This window comes from Belonocnema kinseyi, chromosome 6, assembly GCF_010883055.1.
Source record: "Belonocnema kinseyi isolate 2016_QV_RU_SX_M_011 chromosome 6, B_treatae_v1, whole genome shotgun sequence".
Classification (NCBI taxonomy): domain Eukaryota; kingdom Metazoa; phylum Arthropoda; class Insecta; order Hymenoptera; family Cynipidae; genus Belonocnema; species Belonocnema kinseyi.
In genome coordinates this window covers 107,917,782-107,927,111 of record NC_046662.1, presented here as the reverse complement: position 1 = coordinate 107,927,111, position 9,330 = coordinate 107,917,782, and the positions used below count along the sequence as shown (strand labels likewise).

The 9,330-nt window shown below is 38.0% G+C and overlaps 1 protein-coding gene across 1 annotated transcript in view; it reads right to left on the bottom strand.

The window, feature by feature from the left end:
* Positions 1 to 9,050, bottom strand: part of LOC117175052 (hexosaminidase D-like) — a 103,596-nt gene extending 94,546 nt beyond the window's left edge. Inside the window, exon 1 of the mRNA XM_033364586.1 lies at positions 7,603 to 9,050. Coding sequence (XP_033220477.1) covers positions 7,603 to 8,469 — 867 coding nt within the window. The 5' untranslated portion in view covers positions 8,470 to 9,050. The remainder of the gene's footprint in view (positions 1 to 7,602) is intronic.
* Positions 9,051 to 9,330: the final 280 nt, after the last annotated feature.

The window sequence follows — 9,330 nt, the reverse complement described above, 5'->3', positions numbered from 1 at the left end:
AATTCTATAGAATTTGTACTTTATTAATGGGACAATCTCTTTAAAAAGGTTTATCTTTTTTTTTTAATGGAAGTTTTCGATCGAGGGCAAGCATATTGTGTGAGAATTGAACGTATCCCTATATTTATATATTTCGAAAGTCCCGTCACTTCTAGAACCAAAACTTCTGCTACTTCACTTATGGCAGCATTGAGCAACATTGTCTAAAAGTGAGCGGCACAATGGCTAGCATAGAAAGATCGTTTTCGAGTATGAAGAGAAAAAACACTCCACCTCGAAGTGTGATGGGCGACTAGACTATATACTAAGAAAAACTCGAGAAAATTACGCCTTTTGGGTGACATTCAAGTAAAAAAAATTAATGCTGCTTTAATTTGTTTTGTCCTGTATTATATAAACATTTTAATAACTTATTAGGAATATAATTATGTTATTATTATTATTACACCATTAAGCCATTTCCCTTTCGGGGTAGGCGTGATTCACTCGGTAGGGGAAAGGAGTAGTGTGTGGAAGGGATAGAGATTTTTCAGATTGATCCAGAATTCTCGAGCTATTTAAGTAAATAACACGTTCGTTAACACTGCTCGGACCCAGATTGCTGATCAATCTCTCTAGGAATCACCTCAAGCGATTATGTCTTACATGAGCACTAGATTTCGAGAAGTTATACATTAATAAGCATACTGAATTCCCCGAAAAAAACGACGTGATCTACTCAACACAAATATTTCTTACCAAGTGTCCTGGATATTTAAACTTGAATTCTGGGTACAAGCTTGAGTACTTGACACAATTTTAAATATTACCGACTTATTGATTAAAGCATTTTATTATTCCAACCTACTGTTTGCCATGATTGTGGTTCTACCGAATTGGTACTTGGAACCATTTTAATAATTTTTCGATAAGATATCAGAAAGAAAGAACTTATTATAAACCATAATTTTCCATATTTTATTGTATTTGAATTTTAAAAATTTCTAAGGTAGAGTTTACCTAACTCTGGGGCAGTATAAGTGGAAGATTATTAATCGTGCTGGAAAATTCAAACATTAAACGTTGTCAAATACTATTTCAATTGACCTAAAACTTTCCAAAAAACTTCTTTGAACCTTCCTGAACAACTTTTTTACTGAAAGTTTTTAGTTTTTGAAAATTAGCTCAACTCTCGAAGCGCTCTAAGTTATTTGTGCACGAATTGTACAACGCCTCGGAAAAAAATGATTTACTTTTTTTCTGAGAAACATTTTGAACTTAAGCTAATGTCATCTGTCACAGAAGATGGCAATGCATACTTCTTATGAATTTTACTTAAAGATTTTAAAAAGTTCCGACTTCACCGCTAGTTGAAGTGAAAAATCCATATATTTCAATCAGATAAGAAAACAGTTTTTGTCATAAATAATTCAAAAACTAAAAAAGCTACGACTTTTTCTATTGAAAGAAAAAGATGCGTAATTAAATTTCCAATGCTGATATGTATTTAAAAATTAAAATTCAAAATTGCATTCTTAAGTGCTAAGTGGCCTTAAATGTATTTTTCGTTACACATGCATGCAAAATCTTTGTTTGCCCGTTTACAGGCATCGAAAGTGGCCGATTCCGCACTGTGCACGAAAGCAATGAGCAAAATCCCCAACATCGATGAGCAAAACGCTGTTACCGCTTAGCAGAATGGTCTCCACGGTTACGAAAACATTTTGGCCACCGTTTGCTATCTAATGTCGTAAACGGTTACTATGTGAACATCGTTTTGGGGTGAGGTTTGGTTTATTTCCTTCGGGAGAGTTTGTTTTCGTTCATTTTCGTTGAAGTAGTTTTTGATGCATGAAGAGATTATTACAAATTTGAATAAGGTGCAAATAGCAAAAAAATCATCGAAATAGATTTCGCTGACGAAAACAGCATTGCAAGTTTCAATGAGCTACAAGAAATTAGGGAAAATAAATTGTTGTGACGAGTTATGTTTTCTTTTATTTTCAGCAAGGACAAACATTTTAGGAGATATTTTCTCGTCTTGCCCCCTCCCCTGGTTCGTCCACTCGAGCCCCCCTCCCCTTCTTTCAAGTCTATATATCTCGGGGTTTGGATCGTATTCTATAAAGAAAAATATTTTTCGATGCTCGAGTCCTCATGGCCGCGTGAACCCGAGGCTTGGCTTCGCCTCGCTTTGAGCTCGGCTTCGTTCGCTTCTCGCATCGAAATATACTAATTATAAACAGTAGTCTGTGATTCTCGGGTTTTCGTATTTACCCCACCAAGGTAGTCAGACACAATTTGCAGCAAAGAGTGTACCATTAAAACCACCTGACAAAAATACTAATAGAATAGAATTTATTTGTTATCCTTGGTTTGAGAGTTTAAATTGTCAGTTACAATTGATAGTAAAAGAGGCTGATTATAATTTAAACAATTATTTATGTACCTCGCCACGACTAACACTTAAAGACGATTTTATTTTTTGCACTCCTTAAATACGTGTTAATGATCTACAGAGAATTATATCATCTTAAATTGTTGGTGTTAGTATGAATATTACTCAAATCTAGATCAACGCAGTTCTCTAAATAATGATGACCATGCCTGTAGTTCGGATAAAGTACCAGCTCTAACCTTTTAGAATAAAGAATAAAAGCTTTTTCTGGATAAGTTTAAGAAAAATTAATATCGATGAAGTACGTGTTTACAAGGTATTTAAATATTTAAATAACTCTACCTAATAGTATACCAATTGATTATAAGAAATTACACAGGGCTATATGGGATTACATGAGATTAAACGAGATTGCATGGGATATTACACGGGATTCTACAAGATTATAGGGAATACATAGAGTACATAGGCTGTAAAAAGAATATAAGGGATTTTATATAAGGATACATGGGATTACAATAGATTTCATAGTATTACAACAGATTACAAGGGATTACAAAAGATTACTAGGGACTTCAGAAGATCGACAGGGATTACATAAAGTTTCTAAAGAATACACGAGATTATAAAAGATTAATAGGAATTACAAAAGATTAACAGAGATTACACAAGATTACACGGGATTTCACAAGATTGCAGGGATTACACAAGATTACATGGGATTATATGGAAGAGTGTACAACAGATTATAACAACCCTTAACGCCTTGACTTTATTTTTGTAAATCTGTTTTGATTGATTGGTGTGATTAAATTGGTTGGAAACTTAAAAGGGGGGCGACCCATGTAACGGCTTCAAAAATCGATTTTTTTGCTTAAATGGAAGCTAGTCGTCCAAAAAACATGATGTAAAAGTTTCAGACTCGCAGCTGCATTCTTTAATACCAAAAAGGCGCCCCGCGGGCCTGGAGCTAGCCTGCCGATGCTGCCTTTTTTCAAAATGTAAATCTTTAAACGCGTTTTTCTCAGTTTCATATTTTTCAAAACTGCCCGCAAGATAACTCAAAATGTATTTGACCGATTGAGTTCTCCTCGCATACACATATATTTGAAATGATTGTCTTCTGTGTGAATCTCTCTGAACTGGGAAAAAGTTTTTAAACAATTTCATGTTCATTTTTGGGTGAAAATCAAACTTTTTTTTAAACGGACGCCATTTTGTCAAAAATTGTTACTTTTTAACTTTTGTAGGTTCACATAGAAGCTATAAGTAAAAAATTAAAGAAAATGTGGTGTTTTTTCGTTTCAGACGAATCTGTGAGAAGTTCGGGCAGTTTTGCATCTCCTGGCTGAACATGTTCGTCATCTGCCCTTATAATAAAAAAATTAATGCATATTTATGGCTGAAAAAAATTTATTTGTTAGTTAAAAAGTGTCTTAATAAACCATAAAAGTTTTGGAAAAATTCGTCATATACTTCATCCCTAAACAAGTTCCGAAAAATACGCTTATTTTTGAGATGTTACATGGGTCGCTCCCTTAATCGACCTTATATGAAAAAGAAAGAGCTCCGAGTTTTCCCATGATTTTACGTCACAGGTTTTAGTTTAGTTTAAAGGGCAAGTACCGCGCAGAACATGAAACGCACGTGGGGCGAAGTAACGAACGCGCATACACGAGCATTTCCCGCGGACAATAAAGTGCACTTTATATCGGTCAGTAAAAAATTGCACAAACAACGAATTTCTTTTGCCACCACACTGTGGCCACCCATTTCATTGCCGTGAGACGGCCATAGGTGTGATTTACCGGGAGGCCAACTGAGAGCCGGTGTCATTTTTAGATGTCAGTGGCTCCCAGTGGGACTCTGCGGTGGTTATTTGATCCATTTTTTAAATTATGTGTGTGTGTGTGTGTGTTGATGGTGCTGCGTGAGCTTTGACTGATCCAAATCGAAAGCTAAAACCGACGATCGATGACAATAACGAAATATGCTTACATTAACTGAACGAGAAGATTGGAAGGGAAAGACAGCATGCATCTCGTGTTAAGTATGTGGTTGACTACATAACATCTGGTAGACCGTTCACGGAACGGGGTTCGAAAGTTCGCCCGAGAAGAGGAGAAGAAGGGTTAGGGAGAATCAAGAGTTTATCGCTGACCAATCGCGCTTCTTCAGCGATCTTACTGTTTCTATCAAAAATCCACCCAAGCCCAACAAGATATAATGTTGGAAGAGAGGTATATCAGATCTTGAAAACACTGGAGTTGAAAGAAGATGCTAATAATATCATCCGCTTCCAAGAGTCTTGCGACATCTTCATAACATCTAAAGAGGAATGTCCATAAATCCCTGCCGAAGAGGTGAAGAAAGCTTTGAGGGACACGAAAAACTTTTTCGCTGCAGGACTAGATGTTACCAATAACTTATGGTAGAAGAAGTTTACTTCTATACATCAACATCTGGTCCGCATATTCACCTCATATTTAAAATCGAAAACTTCCATTCTGCAGTGGCTGGTGTTAGGACGCACTATACTCCTACCAAAAAAAAGGCGACTTGTCCAATCCAGAGAATTACAGGGCAATAACTTGTTTGAACACCCTGTATAAGATTTTTACATCTGTTCTGAACAACAGGATTCTTCAAAGAATTGAGCCTGTGTGGAGAGATATGTACGAACAACGTGGCTCAAAAAAAGGTGTAGCACGCTGCCAAAAGAACCTGCTAGTTGACAGGTGCGTCTGCCTGGAATGCCTACTAGACAGCTTTCGATTCAACGTCTCGTAGACTTATCATCTGTCTGTTGGAGAGCTTGAAGGTCATCTACACGTACTAAGATGCATCGATATTGATGCCGCTTTGGAAAACTATATTTACCATCCTATCTGGAAATTATGGTGTGACAACGGACAACTTTACTTTCCAGAGGGGCATCTTTCAGGGCGATATCATGAGCCCTCTGCTCTTTTGCATTACACTTCTGTCAGTTTGCTCTAAATATCTACGAGAAGTACACAAGAGAGATTGATATGTACTTTGGATTGGACAAGTGTGTCAAGATTCATCTGAAGAAAAGAAAGAAGAATCTATGGGCGTTGAACAAGGTATCTGCAACTAACATGCTTGCCGTCCCGGTTCCACTCTACTCGTTTAAGATAGTTCAATAGACGAAGAACGAGCTTAAGGCCCATGATATAATGGCCCAGCATACGATCACGCAAATGCATTAGAACTGGCATATCAATTCGTGCGTTCCACGATTACATATCTCACACAGTCAAGGCAGTCTCGACTTCTGCATCTCCAATGTCTTCATAACGCAATTGTGATAAGTAAACAAGAGATTCCATATAACAGCAGTTTCGGGAATTGCCTCGCTCTGGCCTTGCTTGTAAATTGGTACACTTGTCAAAAGTTTCCAGCGATTGGTTCCGAGCGTGTCATGCACATGCAGTGCACCTGAAACCTATGCGATCCGGGTGTCCCACTAGCGCGGGAACGACGTTTCTCCATAGATATAATACGTACCTAAGAGTGCTTTATTACCATAGTTTTGGCTCTTACAGTGTTAACCGTGACCCTGCCATGTCGAACGCCCCGAGAGAGAAAAGAGTCAATTGTCCAAAACGAGAAGTGGCAAATTTATTGCAACTACGGCTTTTGGATAGCACTGTCCATTGCACACTATAGGCCTGACATTGTTCTCAAAGATTTCGCAACCTTTAAACCATACTCGCGAGAGAAAAATATGCCAAGGCACTTGCGAAATGGATGCCCTGTTGCCACTACTCTCACGGTCGAGTTAGAAGCTGCTCACTCGAGCCAGAGACGAGAGTAACGTGAGGTTTTCCTTATAATTCTCTCGATTTCCCACGAAAGTGCCTCTTCTTTAATATCATTCTCTCGCACTGCGATATTTAAACCTGAGAAGATTGCGCGTAACGGATTACAAGAGCTGGCACTTCGAAATATTTCCATGTTATTGCTCCTGAAGAAACGAGCACCACAGCTGGCCGCAGATCCCTTATTGTTTCCAAAATAAGACTCACCAAACAAATTCATCAAGCCTCCTTCTCTAGATTTATTGTATCAAATAAACCCACTCAACTCCTAGGTTGCAAAGAGAAGATACTGACCTGCTGTATAAATCTTCTAGCGAATAGGAGTAGCGAGCACTAGTTCACTTCTAATACCTTTTATATATATATAAATATAATTTTAAAAGAGCAGGGTAAACTACCACCTCGCGGTCCCACTGGGAGCAACTTCCATCTATAAAAATAACACATGGCTTCTCGTAGAAACAAGTTAAATCATACATTTGGCCACGTCTCTCTTATATTATATAGAGCAGTGATTCCCAAACTTTTTTTGCAGTTTTCAGAGGGGCAGGGCCGCCACCCTACCATTTTTTCCCCTCTACTAGAATCCAAGGGGGATACTTGACTGTCGGTCATGTGGCAGGTTGCATGCTTCACGCGAGAGAATTAGAACCGGTTGAGAAAAATTAAAATGTGTTAAAATGTTAACAAATTAAATTTTAATTAGTTAAATCAATTTCCTAATCTGATTTTAAGCAAATGAAAAGAAAATTGATGAAAATCGGCTAATATCTTCAATGCCAGTTGACAGTTCTTTCAATTTTGTATGTACTTAAAGATATGCTTAATTACTCGAAATGTTAACCGATTTTCATAAACTTTTTTTTCATTTTCTTACAATTATATCAGGAAAATGATTCAGATAATTAGAATTGAATTGAGCCATGTCTATAGGATTTTAGCTATTGAAACAGCCTTAAATCTCATGATAATGAAAGGGTCCTCATAGCGGGGGGCTGCCGAGGTGCTGGGCTCGGGCTGGCTTCCCCCGACCGCGGTCGGGCCGCCGACCGTCGGCACTAGTTTGGGAATCGATGATAGTGTCAGTTTACAGCCCCCTCCCCCCCACACACAAACACTCAATGAAATGCTTGTTAAGTCTTCCTGTTGTTTTTCACAATCGCGCAACATTAGCCTTGCCCCCCATTCCCACTGTTATGGAATTTATGGTTGTCTCCTAAAGGAAACAATCACCTTCGTTGGCGGATACAGAGTATTCTATAGTCTGCATCCATCATTGTTTCGCCAGATTTACACTAATTGCAAAAATGATGTACCCTTTCGATGAACATACATCTACTCATGTTGAAAATCACAAAATAATATATTTTTACAACAAACCTGTGATTCAATTTCCCTGAATTCGTCGTCCCACATGAGAATCGTTAAGTGGGGATACTTTTCTTTGATATGCTTTGCTACTTTCGTTACATGTTCCAGGAAAAGTTGCCTCTTGCCCCATTTGTGTTTAGCCATGGTATCCATACATCGAGTACATTCCCCAAGCTGATAAACCTCATCAGCACCAATGTGTAAATATTTAGAGCTAGGGTGTGCCATAATAACTTGATCAATCATTTCAAATAAGAGAGGCAGTGATTTGTTGTGTGTTGGGCAGATGGACTGGGGATATCGACAAATCTCTCTCAGATCTTTATACTTCTGTAGCTTCAAAATAAACTCCAAGTGCCCGAAAGTCTGGATCAAGGGAATGACAGTCATTTCATTTTCATCAGCTAGATTTTGAATCTTCTGAATTTCTTTTCTGAGATAGCGATTACCTGCCCCAATGTCAATCAGGCTTCCTTCGAAGGGAAACATATCTTCATACTCTATCAAAATACCAGTTGCTCCAAGGGTTTTAAGCAACCGAAAAAGATACTCGAAATAGGTGACTTTTGGTGGGGCACCTTTAAGATCAAGGTGCACGATTTTGTGACCCGTAAACAGTGGAGAGCCGTCATACCTGTACCTTCCACCAATTTTGAATTTGTCGCCGAATATCTCAGAATTTTGCTTTTTCATCATTTCAGGAGCTTCAGTAATGCCTTTTACATAATGGAGATCTTTGCCTTTGAGGTAGGAACGTCCCTTCCCCGTGGATATGTCATCCACCTCATTACTAAGAAGGTGGTAAACAACGACTAACAGCGCGAAGATAATCACTACGAAGATCGTCAACGATGTCCGGCCTTTTAGGCGCGTCATTATGCTCAGAGATCACGACATTTCCGTTAAATGTTTAATAAAAAATTGTAGGATTAATAAATTATAACATCAACGGAATTCTGTATTATTGGACTTTAGCAACCATCACTTTTAGTGCTGAGAGATTATGTATTATATTATACCGCGGATACCGCATAAAGCAATTTGGTTTGTTTACTTTATCGAATCCGAATCTCCGAAAACGCTGGAAGTAGACAAATAATATGGATCTCTGAATGGAAAAAGCACCCACGCACACTTCAAAATGGTTCAACGTTGCTCAATATTTATGATATCTATGTATCACTACAATAATACATATTTGCACTTCTGACACTTATTATATTAAATTTTTTGTTTGCGATATTCAATGTTCAGAATTGCCGAACCAGGAAACAAATAAATTAATGATGTTTTTGCAAGAAAAGTGAAAAGTAGGACAGGCCGATGTTTCGTTTGATGCAAAACTTTGTGTTATGTATATTATTTATTTTTTTTGTCAGGTATGATTTCAGCAAAATCTTTGCAGACGACCAACCACGTACCACTATAATCGAGTTGACGAGACGTGAGAGCATGCATGAAGCTTTTGATAGAACCACGAGATATGATCTCGAATACACGGTCTAGCAACGCGCAACTAACAATCAGTTAACCAATAGAAAGCAACTCCACCACAGCCAGCCATATTAGGTATTTTAACTTCAACCAGCAGCTAACTTCGCTTTGTTGAGTGCTGAGGGTAGTGATGGGTAGTGATGGGACTGACACATCGACATATAGAAAGGGACCGGTAATGCTGTGGGGACAATGGTATTGGGCTCTAGAGAGAAAAAAACATATGAGAGTAGACCTATCACT